General features: G+C 41.9%; 2 protein-coding genes across 7 annotated transcripts in view; both read right to left on the reverse strand.

The window, feature by feature from the left end:
* The window catches only part of TRAF5 (TNF receptor associated factor 5), a 37,677-nt gene extending 31,244 nt beyond the window's left edge, over positions 1–6,433 (reverse strand). Inside the window, exon 1 of one of the 2 annotated variants that reach the window (XM_024101241.3) lies at positions 6,296–6,433. The gene's annotated coding sequence lies outside the window, so the exon portion shown is untranslated. The remainder of the gene's footprint in view (positions 1–6,295) is intronic. The other variant, XM_005306341.5, reaches the window with a different exon arrangement.
* Positions 6,434–8,812: 2,379 nt separating this feature from the next.
* The window catches only part of RCOR3 (REST corepressor 3), a 37,112-nt gene continuing 31,691 nt past the window's right edge, over positions 8,813–14,233 (reverse strand). For 4 of the 5 annotated variants that reach the window (XR_010599893.1, XM_005306344.5, XM_024101189.3 and 1 more), the window contains 2 exons: positions 12,489–12,730; positions 8,813–12,093 (listed from right to left, as the gene is read on the reverse strand). Coding sequence is in view for 4 of the 5 variants with exons in the window: in XM_005306344.5 (XP_005306401.1) it covers positions 11,755–12,093; positions 12,489–12,730 (581 nt within the window). In the remaining variant the exon portion in view is untranslated. The remainder of the gene's footprint in view (positions 12,094–12,488; positions 12,731–14,233) is intronic. The other variant, XM_005306346.5, reaches the window with a different exon arrangement.

Consider the following 14,233-nt stretch of genomic DNA (forward strand, 5'->3'; position numbering starts at 1 on the left):
AGCTGAGACTGTTGTTATGCTGGAAGTTGTTAATGGCTGCCATCAACCAGTTCTTTGATCTACAGTTACAGAGATGGTTGAAACGGTTGGATCTGCTAACCAGATTCAAGGGACTCCATTTTCTTGTCCTCCATCTCTTTCCAGTATTCTGATTTTCACCCAAATCAACAAGTTTCTACCCACCGATTCCTAGAACGTTTCCTGAAATTTGGAATGGATCAGACTGAGTGGTCAAAAGTTATCGTGCTGCATACAGGCAAACAGACAGAAATGCCGTCAAGTTTTAGCGTAGGGCCTTGCTTCAGTTGGACAATTAAACTGTTGCAACTCCTGTACAGACAAGGCCTAAGACTACTAGCATGATTAAAAGTTTGTAGGTTTGGAACTTTGATTCCTCCCTCTTCCTCCCCATCTTTACAAATAACATCTGCCCTCAGGACTTATCGTGACTGAGATGTTGAGTATATGCAACCTTTGCATTTGTGGAGGTCAGAATAATTGCTGTTATATGGATTTTCCACAAAAGTCTGGTAGCTGTAGAAGGAAGTGCTACTCCTACTTTATTTCATTTGCATGAGATAGTGCTTAGAGGAAAACATAATTTTATGTGAGCACAGCACCAGAAAATGTCATCTGCTTCTAGGAAAGCTTTGGGGAAAACCCTGAAAAGAGAAGTTGAGACGGACTAGAATCCCAGTTTTAGTCAGGTTTCAGAGGGGTAGGTAGCCATGTTAGTCTGTATCAGCAAAAACAAAACAAAACGAGGAGTCCTTGTGGCACCTCAGAAACTAACAAATTTATTTGATTTATTAATCTCTAAGGTGCCACAAGTTTTAGTCAATTTCACTCTGCAAGTGAAAAGAAAGCACTAGTCTCACACTATTGTTCAGGTACCCATTTCCAATTTCTTCTGCGGGTAGAAGTATTTTGCAGACCCTCCAAGAGAAAGGAGGAAGGATGTAAAGGATTATTTATTTTAAAGTATGTGGGGAGAGGATGAAGGTAAGTGAGAAAACAGACAGGAAAGGGATAATGAGAGAGAGTGAAAAGAAATGTGGTAGGAAACAGAGAAGGGGGAGTGTATTGGGACAGAGGCAACACATAGAGAAGTGGCAGGAAGAGAGAAAAAAGAAAAGGATGATGAGAGATAAAGAAAGGTCATAATACTCGTTTTTCTTAAAAAAAAAAAATCTTAAATGCAAGTGCATTAGGGCCAAAATAAGGTCTCACTTTTGCAAACAGATGAGTCGATCATTGCATTTTTTGTAGGACTGGGGTCTTAGCGATGGTCTATAATAATCTGCCTATTAACTCACTGACAGCTACTATACAGGGCTGCAACTGATTTCCCCAACACCATCCAGTGCAAGGACCTAAAAGATTTTTGTTTTTAAATTTTCACCACTCTTGGCAATTTGATTTGTTCTGAATGTACTAAACATCACCAGTACCAGGTCGAGTAATTGAGACTGCCAGCCAGGGAAACAACCCACTTCCTTCCCTGATGAACCGAGGGACGCATCTCACCCATGTACTTATTCACTACACCAATACTGACTTGGACTCTAAATACATTCTATGGGTGGCGTACCCGAGCCCACTTATCCACTGACGTTTTAAAATCTCCTGCACCCCACTCTGGGTCTATGCTGGTTATGTGCTATGTATGTATCTCGTGAACCTTGTAACCGATACTTGTAATCCTTTATAACTCAAGCCTGACCCCAGAGGTACAGTACCTTCCCTCTTAACTTATGTAAATTTGACTTTAAACATTAACTTTAATAAAAATTTTAATCAGCATGTGAATAGAAACCCCAGAATCAACTCCGCTCATTCATCTGAATTACTACAATAAAGTTACACTCTTATCTTAATTCACCCCCACAAAAGGTTGCCCCCGTCCCATGCTAAATTACATTATTAATGGCTCTCAGATCACTCTCCTCCTTCATGAGCCCTCTTTTTTATTCAGTCACACCACTATGTCTGATATGATTAAGAAAATGTAGATTGAATTTTAGCAATAGACTATCAAATGTCTGAAAGCAAAAGTGATTTTCATGACCATCTGAAATCCACTATTGGTGGCAATGACAACAAAGAGTCTTGGTGACACCGAAGATTGGCAGCTCTTAAAATAAAGGGGAAATATTAGCTTTAAAAAAAAATCTGAAGAAAATCAGACCATCTTCAAAATACTGTGCACGGTAAAGAGAGAAGGATGTTTAATAAGGAAGAATATTTAACATCATACATACTGTATGATTAGAGGGCTATAATTTTACTATCAATCATTTACAGAGGAAATGCAAGCCAGCTATTTTGAGCAAAGCCCTCTCCTTCGCAGCCAGCACAAGCAATTTGACTGGGCACCAGGGATCTCTGCTGGGAGATGGGGAACGAATCCTTTCTGCAGACGGTGGAGCAGGAACAGACACACTCTGTGGAGACAGCTTTACTGTTTTGTACTGCAGGGGACTTAACATTTAGATAAGCAGTTCTAAACCAGTCCAATTAGTACACAGCTGCGGCCCAGCTGTACGCTAAAAAAAATGCAAAATTTGTGTCTCTGATCTGAAAGGGGACTGGCTGAGGGGGAGACAGCCTGCATGAGCGCTCCTGCCAGCAGGGGGCTGGTAAGTGCCCCAGGGAGGCAGGGGCAGGAGAGTAGGTCTCTGGGCAGATTTGTGGTGCGAGCTCTGAGCAGCGAGGGGGTGGGGGGTGCTGCAGCACACCCAGATTTTAGGTGGGGCTCTGCTCCTGGCCCCGCGCCTTGGGTCCTGACTGCCGGCCTGCGCCGGGTACTCTGCTCCAGGCCGGGTGCCAGGGGTCCGGGTCCTGGCGGGTCACGAGTCGGGTCCAGCTGCTGCCCAGCCCCACAACCAGGACTCCGCTCCTGCACCAGCTCTGTGGAGGGGTCTCTGGGCAGGGGATGCTGGGCATAGAGGACTGTGGGGGATTTTTTTTTTTGGAGGGGGGTGCTGTGGTTCTCAACCTGTGGCCCACATAACGCATATGCAGCCCCCAATGATAAATAGGTTGAGAACCACTGGTTTAGATACAGTGGCCTTACCAACCCCTCTCTCATTGGTAGAGCCCTGCAAATCCACGTATATCCGGGGATGCGGATACAAATGTTGTGTCTGTGCAGAACTCTACTCATTGGGAAGGAAGATCCTACATCTGGCTTCTTTCTTGAGTGACCTCCGCTGGCCAGCCCTGGGCACAGCACCAACATGGTCCACATGGAGTTCTGACCATTGGTCCTTGAGGGAGGAAGAAAAGCCATACTACATAGTCTGAGGACGGTGGTCATCGATGAGATAAATAGAGGTGGATTTCACAGACAACAGCAAGCAGCCCACATTTGTATGGTCATCTATTACATTTCTGATTTAAGTAGTTGTGAGATATACCTATTATACTTAAAGGAATAGTAAACAATAGCTTATAATTTATTATTCTTTGATATATTATTAAGGGCCATATCCTGGCTATGTAGGCACAAGGCCAGTTATCCCAGATTTAACAAGGGTAACTTTGTATCTTAAGCCAGACTATGTCCCAAAATAGCAAAGACTGAAAAATGCAATATGACTGGGTGTTTGTATTTTATAATGATTGCGTTGGATGAAACTTATTTGTAGGTTGCTCTTCTCCTTGTGGTTTATGTAGTCACTAGGGGTTTTTGCATAACAGTTCTATTTTGCATTTCTACACTACCTTCCACTAAATGATCTCAATGCAATTTACAATTAATGAACTTAATCTTACAGCACCCGAGTGGAAAAAACTTAAGCATACATTTAACTTAACACACTATGAGCTGTCTCCATGAAGTTAACTGGGCCCACATTGCACAGAATTCAGCATGTGCTTAAGTCTTTGCAGGACTGGGGTCAAGGTACCTAAATGATTTGCCACTGTCATCCAGTCAGTAGGTAGTAAAACTGAGAACAGACCCAGATCTGCCTACTTCTCTACTCTCAACATTGGATAATTCTATTCATCTTCTGTTCTTAAGTCCACCTTGGACAGAGAGGTCAGCATACCATGTGCCCCACTATGATGCTAATCAGCTCAAATCATAGAGGAACTGTTCAATGAAATCCACAGGAAAAAAATAAATACAAATGCAAACAAGATATTTATCTAAGCCAATGCCTCCAATACCATAAAGTGACGGAACAGCTGAAGTTTTCTGCTTATTTGTTAATTTTTGTACAGTGCTGTTGCTCTTAGGCCTTCAAACAGAATGGTTTAAAAATATAAGTGTATATTATTGTTCCCAGCCTAGAGCCCCCACTGACCTGAATACCTTGACAGAATTATTTCTTAGTAAACAAAGCACTGCAACCTTTCATTCACCCCACGTGTAAGAGGAACTTATGAAAGGAAAAATTGTACTGGCTGTTGCCAGGAAGCATCAGCCAAATGAACAAAAACCAAAGCAGTACCAGCTTCAATAAATGCAGTAATATCAGCACTCCTCTCTGCCAGTTCTCAGATGGCTGACTGTACTTTACGTGATCAAAACCTTGTGCCTCACAAGTAAACACACCCCTTGCATATCTTTAATCAAGTACAACCACATCTCCCATTGCATAATACAATGCAGATTCTCTACAATTTAAAAAGGTCAGAGCTGCTAAAAAGGCATTTGTCAAGAGAGTTCCTCCACTTTTGAATTTGCTCTCCTCCCCTCATCTGCCAGAATCCAGATCTGTTAACCTTCAGGGCATGGTACAAAACATCAACATTTTCCATTGAGCATTAGGGGGGAAGGAAGTGCACTAAGTGTTAAAGGGGAGGTATTATACCTGCTCTGGGGATCTTCTATTTTGTTGGCTGGTATGTGTTCATTAGGGTGGTAAGAGAAATTAATGATGTTAGATGCCCTTACCTAATTTAACACAGGAAATGGGTGCTTATTTATGCTTTTATAAATAAAAAGGAAATCCTATACTGTGGTGATGAGGGCCTTATAAACATAAAAAGAGAGAAGATAAAGAACTGTATAGTGCATTATCTGTGTTCAGGTTTTTTTAAGTTGACCTTGTCACACTAAAAAGAAAATGATAAAGCGTTATAAGGGCTACATCTAAATTAATAAGAAAAGACGAAAGCACTTGGAAAGGTGTTTCAGAGAGCATTTAGTGTCTTAGCTATATTAAGCGACAAAGAGTCCTGTGGCACTTTATAGACTAACAGACGTATTGGGGCATAAGCTTTCATGGGTAAATACCCACTTCGTCAGACGCATTTAGCTATATTAAAGAATGACAATCCAATAGGAAGCTGCTGCTTTGGCAGCTGTTAGGACTCAGGGAGTGCACACACCACAAAACAGGAGACAGTGAATATTGTTGCAAGGTAAATTTTGCTTACTTAAAAAAGGGTGCACATGTGTGTTAATTTAATCTAAACTGAAGGGCCCTGTATCCACCTTGGGCTGTCTCAACCCAGCAACCCTGACCCTAATTCACTCCTTCAGAGAGCCTCGAGCCCTACCAGAAAGTAACTAGGCATAAACATTACTAGAATGATTTTTTTAAAACAACAGAATGGTACCAGAGTTGACTTTACAATAAGTTCAAAAGGTTCCCAGTTTTGTATGGCTCAGATATTCCAGTAACATCTGCATTTCCGGCCTGCGTTCCCGGCCGGCAGACGGGGCACCTGCTGCCGGGCATTAGGGGAGCTCTAACCGAGACAATGCACAGCCATGACTATAGGGAAGAAGAAATAACGGGTACTTCCAAGCACGCAAAAGGCCGGTTCTGCAAACACGGTGCAGCCCACGCGCTCGGTGACTTGCAGCGGGACTCCGAGGCGTGGAAGGGCTGCGCCGGTGGCCCCTAAGGGGTTCGATGTTCCCCGGCGGCCAGCCAGGCTCGCCCCGGGCCTCCCCCAGGGCGCACAGCCCGCAGCAGGCGGGCGCGTTGCTAGGAGAAGCTGAACTTTTGCATTCCCAGGCTCTGGCTGGCGGCATCGCCGCCTCCCCTCCGGGCTGCGGCTGGCAGTTGAGCCAGACACAAAGACCCACAACGCCTCGGCCCCAGCCCCGCACGAGAGCGAGCAGCACGGAGGCGGCCCCCGGCAGCCAGTCCAGCCCAGCCCCTCTGCAGCTGGGTCGCTGGCGCCCCGACCCCGCAGGTGCAGGGAGCTCGCCTCCCACGTGAGGCGGAGCTGTCAATGCAGCCGGGCTTTGTTCTCTGCGCGCCCCGGGCCGCAGGGGCAGAGCTGCGGGGCTGATGCCCCTCCCACCCCGGCCAGCTGGCGCGCTACTCACCGGCAGCGGCTCGCTTTGCTGCGGGCGGCAGCAGCCGGGTCCGGCTCGGCAAACTTTCCCGCCAGCCGCGGTGGCTCCGCAGCCCCAGCCCGGCCCCGTCGGCGGGGGGAAGGCAGCGCAGGGCGCGGCGAGGGGAAGGGCTGGCTGCTACTCGCTGCTTTCGGTTTCACGGCAACTGCGCGCCCTGCTGCCTCCGGGGGTGGGGAGAGAAAGGGGCATAGCGCCTCTGCCTGAGCCCGCGCGGGGCTCGGCTCGGCTCCCCCGGAGAGGGGCGGGCCATGTAGCGGGGAGGGGTTTGCCGGGTCCAGGCCTCATGGGTAGGGCTCATTGTGGCTTTGTTCCCTACCCCCACCCCGCGAGCTCCTGCTCGTCTCTAGCCTCGGCCGCCAGAGGCGCTCAAAGCGCTGTCCCTGCACGGACGGAGGGTGCAGGGAAAAGCCAAGCAACTCTGTACGCGCCGAGCCTCCGGCATCACCCCACGCGGCAGGTGCGGGTGTGGCTAAGAGCCGAGCAGGTGTCTTCATCTCTAATGACAATGGTCTTAAATTATACAGTTGCGTGAGTGGGGGCGAGTTAAGACCCCATTTCTGCAAAAGCTTCACCATGATTGTAACTTTATTCACAGCAGCCCCATTGAGGTCCATGGGACTACTCCCATGTAAAAATTACACACCTGTTAAGTCACTGAAGCCACCAACCAAAATTTCAAATAATCTTATGAAATAAGTGTAACAAGTAGAAAACATCACCCATTTCCAAAATGCAACTGGCTACATGGAACACAACAAACAGTAATGCTAAATAATGGTAGCATGTAACGCCTCTGATTTTATACAGAAAGCATTCTAGTCTACTACCAAGATAGTCAGACATCCACCCACTTTAAAAAAAAATACTTACATTGCATAAGTAAAGCAGTAGTATGTCGTGATAAATAGTATGATGCAGAAATGGCACCAGGAGGCATTTCCTAATTAAATGAAATCCACTAGTAGTCTACTTTTGCTATGGGCTGTTTAGAGAATGTTCACTTTTATCCCAGAAGTGGCTGTTTTTCAATGATGAAATGCACCCAGCATCCATATATACAGAGTTTTAAGATTTGTCAAACCCTGGCAGATTTGAATGAAAGACAACAAGATAATAGTACATAGCAATGGAAAAGCACCATCAGACCAAGTTGATTCCCCTTCAAAGACTGAAGCGAGTTACCTGCTAAAGGAAGTAGTAAAATTAATTATTGCCCTGAATCTCATAGTAGTTTTAAGGCATCGAAAAGGATCCAAAACATTGAAAATGACTTTAGCAAACTGAAGTTAGGCATCCTTGCTTGTGGAGAATGGTACTGAGGAAGCAAGCTCTTAAAGAATCTTTTGATGGAAGTCCTTTGAATTTAAGGAACATTTAGTAGAGAACACAACAGAAGAAAATAAGTTTTTTTTTTTTAAAGGCAGGTTCAATTTTAGTCATCAACTCTGATAGTGTCCTAAGAGCTGTGCAAGTAACTTCCATGCACTTCAAAACATCCCTTTAATAGAATTTCTTGTAAAGCACTTAAACCTGGCTTCCTATTCTTCTCTCCATTTAAAAAAGCAACCAGATTCATATTAATTTGTACCAGTCTATAAATATAGTTTTAGCAGAACCATAAATATTGTATTGAGAAGCTTACGTTTGTCTATTACCCTTCACTTACTGTCCTGCTCTCTGAAGACAAATGTCTTTATCATGACATCCTGTAACTACTTTCACAAACCAGAGGGATTCAGCTCTTACTCCTACCAACTTTCAGTCTCAGCATGACTCTGCAGAAGAATTTGTAATCTAACTACATTTACTAAAGTTACCCAATTTTTACATTAAAATAAAATGCTTGTTTTGCACACTAGTGATTTCTTTTAAAGGGCTATATGCTCTTTATGAATTTTTTTTTTTTTTTTTTTTTTTTTTTTTTTTTTTTTTACAAAGACTCCAGAGCAATCCTTCAAATCCGTTCACTGGCTTTCCAGTTTAACACATTTTGAAGATCCTTGCCTTCCTATAGTCCCTTCCTTATTGCAAGCACAACCTATTCCTCTTATTACTCCCTTCATTCCTTGCTCTGAGCTTCACACCTTGTTTCAAGCTGCTTCCTCTCCTTTGCAGGCAAAACACACAAGCCCATACCAGTCAACATTATACGTAAGCCACACTTTTCCAAGAGTGCCTCTTACAGTTGCAATGTCACTATGTCCATCTAGACTCCCCCATAACTTAACGGTTGCTCCATGTTTTATTTTATATGGACTGTAAATTCTTCCAAGTGGGGACTGTCTTATAAGTGCTATGTACACTTCCTTTATGGTACCAAAAGGCAATGTTCCAATTCATAATCAATGTTATTTAAAGCTGAACAACTAAGACTGGAACTTTGTGTGCCTCTATATTCCATTTCTGTGAATCAGATTCTTGAATCTAGGAACACTTTTGTCCAGATCATACCTTGCACTTTTAATTTTTGTCATTCATCTTCAATAGTTGCTGTTTACATTTCTTTATTAACTGAAAATAAACAGTACAAAAGAGGAGCTGTAAAGTTATATTGTTTCCGAACAATGTAGGATACACTTTCTCTGTCAAACTTAATAAAAGCGTGCAATCATTTTATATTTCTTAAACGTGACAAAATTAAGACAACCTGAAAATTAGTTGAGTTCATTTCCTAAACTAGTAATAAAAAGACAAAACCAGGAGATTAGTGGTATAGCAAAAACAAAATCTCCACTGAAATTAACACCATTGTATAATTTTATTTCTAATTATTAAAAAAATATAAGTGAATTTAGAAGATAATCACAGTATAAGGGCCCTAAAATTTCAGACAATTACAAGGTACATAAAAATAGAAGACACAGATTCCTTTAAAACTTTAATCCTTTGATTAAGCAGCAAGCATATCACTCTTCCAGGCAAAAACACTGTTTAAAAAACAACCCCTCACCCCCATAACGAGACGTGCAAACTGTATGCACATATTCTGCAAAGCACACAATAAAAAGGACATTTTGCTATGTACATATTTGTTTAGTACTACAACTGCTAATTTCCCTACTGTGTGCCACAGTGTACGTAAACTAAAAGTACACTACACCCTTGCCCCCCAAATACAGCACCTTTGCCCAGTTACAGAATATTTAAACAGGATTAAATTGAATTACAATGTACTGAACAGTTGAAAGCAGTCAGTGGTGTCCAACTGTACTGCAACACCCAACATTTTGCATACTGAAATTCTATTGACAATAGACAAGACAAAAATTAGCAAAGGTACAGTACACACACCAGGGAGACTTGATATCAATACTTAAAAAAATACTGAAAGATGCATTCTACTTAAGTAACAATTAAAATTAGATATTTATTTAAACAGTTATGTCAAAATGCACAAGACAGGGTTCTTGTCAGCCTAAAAGTCTGTAGGTCAGCCAGACTTCATGTAGTTGTTTGAGGGGCCCTTTTGACCCCCCAAAACAAAAAGTTCCAGCAATCACGAAGAACTCTTCATAGTTTGTTTTACAATGCTGCTTTTCTTTCTGGAACAGTCACTATCTAAAGTCCATGTGGTGGCTGGGAATCTAATTTTGGTGTGAACCCTCCCTCCCCCCCCACCAAAAGGGACTTTTGAACTTAGAGCTAAGAACATTAGCAGAGACAGATGTTTCAAAAAACAAAGTCTCCTAAGTTTACCATTTCTGGAAAGTGTTTTTATGTAGGGTTGACACTGTAACCACAATTAAGGCTACATGTCTGATTTTAATATTTAAGTTACAAATGTAGTAGGTAAAAGGCTTCTACAAGAACTTCCCTTTGCACAGATACAAGATTTCAGCAAAACTGTTAAACTGTAAAACATCAGGACAGTTGAACCACTGAAGCTGTGGGAGATTGAGGATTGTAAATTCCAATTTCAAACTGAAGATCCAGTTTATTTTTAAGGCCCAGTCTGTGTTAGGCCAAGAACAGAGAGTTATGGAATTATACTTAAAATATTCAAACACTGTTCCAGCTAAAAGAGCTTCTAGAACAGTGAGGTGGTCAATATGGGTGCAGGACACAGTGTTTAAAAGCAAACACTTTTCCATAGCTTGACCCACTCCACACTCGCTCCCAAACAGTAACTTTAAACACTTCCTTACCCAAGTTTCTGGCCTAGGTTTTTTAGGAGAGCTGACAAACTTACAACTTCACATTTTATCTTTTTGTCACTAAAGACACAAATTATAATTTCAGATAATTGGGATAATTTAGTTTCTCCAGTGAAGTCCCCCAACGCCTACCCCAAAAAAATTTAGAAGGATCAATAAACACCAAATGCAGACCTGCATTACTATTTAATTGTTTTGTATTTGATGTAATACAAATAAACAAAAAAACAAACCCAGATGGGGGAAGGGAAAGCTCAGATAACCATTTAGCCTTCTCTGAAATGAGGTTGTTTCACATAGTCCCACCATCACAACATTTGAGGACACATTCCCTGCTAATTGGCATTACCAGTATTTTAGTTAAAGCTTTAGGTAAAGAGCAATAATATAGAGTATGTAACTCTAGATATGACCATTTACAAAGGGATTAAAAACTACTGTACTTCAACTGTAAGTGTAATAAGTGGAGTAGCCACATTACAACAGTGGTCATTACTGGTATTTTTCATCATCTCCTTGGACCTGGAAGTTGCTGGCACATCCACTTCCTATAATTTTGCACTAGGAAATCAGATGCCTGGTATCAGAGGGTTTATATGATTAGAACACACACTGCTAGATTTAACACGTTTGGTACAATAGCTGAGCAGATCTTCAGATTACTCTTTCAAAAGGAGTATTTAATGAGCAAGTATCTTTTTAAAGAAAGTAAAGTCTGTTTTGAGAAAGCTATAAAAAAGTCTATAGTTTAAAAGTGCATGAAATACTTCTATTGTATATCTGAACTGCAGACTATTAATTCTTGCACTCCTAACATAGGAAAACAAAAAAATAATCCCCCACATTAATTTCTACTGTCAGTTAAGGAGTTGTCACAGTTCCTAAATCTGCCAGACTCTGCATTCCTGTACTAAGATGTTTCAATATAAAGAACTTTAATAAAATAAATAGAGTAAAAAATCAGTTAAACAAAATCTTGGTGCACAGAACGTTTATTTGCTTAAGAGATTAGCTTCCTTCGACCATTATTCATATGGATAAGGGTGAACTGTAGGCATTGTTTTGCTGTACAAGTCTTCTGCACAGAAGATTCTTTTATACAGGTGGTCGTTCATGCGGTTCCACTGCTAAGATTATTAGCTTGCTTCTCTGTGTAAAACTGCTTCACAATACCTTGGAAGGCTTGCTCTTTTCTCCCCTTCATTATTTGAGAAAAGTGGACATTGATAAAATTTTATCGAAGGAGTTACGATAGTTCTGACCTATTTCACTTCTTTAGTGCAGAGTGGACTGTGATTCTGTCTGAATTCCAATAAGTGAGGGTGGCTGTTGGCCACTGACTGTGGATAATACCGGCCTTGGATTTAGACGAGGAGGCATAGAATTAGCTGGGCGGATGAGTGGTGGTGGGGGCTGGTTTAGGGTTGGTCTTGGCTGAATAAATCGAGCCTGTTGCTGAAGTGGTGGAGGCTGACGATGGAGAGCAGGAGCAGCCGGAAGCGTTGGACGAAGTAACGGAGGAGGCTGGTTCAAAGTTGCTACAGGGGTTGCTGGAGCAGATGCCTGTGCTGGAGGCGAAGGGCCTAAACACTGAGTGATCTGCGTGGCTTGTCCCTACACAAAGACAAAATGTTATGTAAAAAGAGCCATCCTGTCCAGAACAAAATGCAGTTTGGGTTGCCAGTGTCCACTATATCGAAAGCACAAGCTTTTTTTGACATTGAAAAAACAAAAGTTACTGAGCATTTTAATTTCTAAACTGCTGAATAGTGGAACTAAAAATAGAATATTGATGAAACAATAATCTACTTTTTTTTTAAACATTAAATACAGTCATAAGAAATTCACTATTAGAGGCCCAATCCTGTTCCCAATGAAGCTTATAAGATCAAGATCAGGCCTTCAAGTACACTAGTGTATCACAATCAGATTAAGCTTACATTATATTTCACTGAATTAAGTGCTATTCCTCAACTCATGCTTACTAATACGTGATACACAAAACACACCTCATCTTCTTCATCAGTGCTCTTTCCTGATGGCACATTAGAAGTATTTTTTGTGTCCTCCCCTAAAGTAGAAGCATCACCATTAGAAGCCAGGGTTCCTTGTTCAGCTTCCCATTCCTGCAACACCTCCTCTAAGTTAAACCGACGCCTGTAGTTTACAAAGAAGTTCTTCACTTGGCCAACAGTCTTGTTGCCAATTACATCTGCAATAGCTTGAAAATCTTTACCATATTTGCGTACACCTGAAAGGCAAAGTAAATAATACACCTGTGAAGGATCAGTCAAGCACAGCTATTTGTGAAGTATGTATACAAATATGGCCTTTGGGGCCTACAGCTAAGGGCTCACTTTAATTTTAAGGACCTCTCCATTAGAAGGTAGACTACAGCTTCCCCATTTACAATAAATAAAAAAACAAACCAAAAAAAATCCCAGAAGACACACTGACTCTTATTCTTTCAAGGCTATCTTTGCAAGGAAATTTTTCACTAGGGTTAGTCACTGATTTTTCTAAGGATTCTGGTAACTGATAGGGCCCTCCCTACAGCCACGCAGGGCTGGTCTCTGATGTGTGAAATAGATCATTTGATATTTTTGGAGGGGGAGAGAACAGTACTCTGTGAGCTTCAACCAATGGTTACAAGTCGTCTCTGTAGGCTTCCCCCAGCTAGCTGCATGCTAAGCTAGCTCTTTTCCCAAGAACCCATGTGACATCTGACTGAAAGGAGCAGCAGAATTCAATAGCATGAGTCTACTGACTCAGCACAAGGCAGAGCTAGGACACTAGAATTCGAATCCTGGCTCTGACACTTCCTTTGTGCCCTAAGGGGAACAGGCTAACAGCCTGTCATTTAGCTATTTATGAAATGGGGGAACAGCCCTCTGAATATAGGACAAATTGGCAGATATTCACTGGGCTTATTTGGAACAACTGCCCTTAAAAAAAAACAAACAAACAAACAAAAAAGTGATGGCAAAACAGCTCTCAGCAAAAGCACCTGAGACCCATTCTCCTGCAGTGGGAGTCTATGAATAGTTCAACTCTTCTCCCTTTCATTTATTTTTAGATCAGTCAGTTTGATTTGGGAGTGCCTCAACTTATTTCTGATCCTCCCCAAAATCCTAAGACTGCTTTTGGCATCAAAAAAGTTAGTTATCCCCGATTTTGTGGAAAATGCTTCCTTGTCCATTCAAACACATTAAGGCTGGCTCTGTATGCTTCTCTCTCCCCAATACAATATACTAGCACTGAAAAATTCCATCTGAAACCTTGATATGTCAGTTATCAAGGAATGGTCGATCAAATAAACAAAATACATGTATTTTAAATACCTGAATCAGGTCGTCTCAAAGTGACATATTGAAGTTTACCAGTTCTCCCTCAATTCAGTTTCCATTTTCTTAAAAACAAAGATATGAGAGTCTCTCCCCTTTTAATACATTAATAGTAACCCTGAAGTTTCTCCTCTTTCCTGTTCTCAAGGGGAAAATCCTCATGTTCTCCTGCACTCTGGGGCTTTGCTTTTAGCTACTGTACTAAAAATGATATTTTGATACCCAAAGAGTCCAAGAGTTTTGTACCTTTCAGACTCCAGAGACTGGACCTGCTTGTATTTTATAGCCTGGGATAAAAATTACTCTACAGCACGGGTCGGCAACCTTTCAGAAGTGGTGTGCCGAGTCTTCATTTATTCACTCTAATTTACGGTTTCGCGTGCCAGTAATACATTTTAACATTTTTAGAA

This window comes from Chrysemys picta, chromosome 3 (assembly GCF_011386835.1).
Source record: "Chrysemys picta bellii isolate R12L10 chromosome 3, ASM1138683v2, whole genome shotgun sequence".
Lineage (NCBI taxonomy): Eukaryota > Metazoa > Chordata > Testudines > Emydidae > Chrysemys > Chrysemys picta.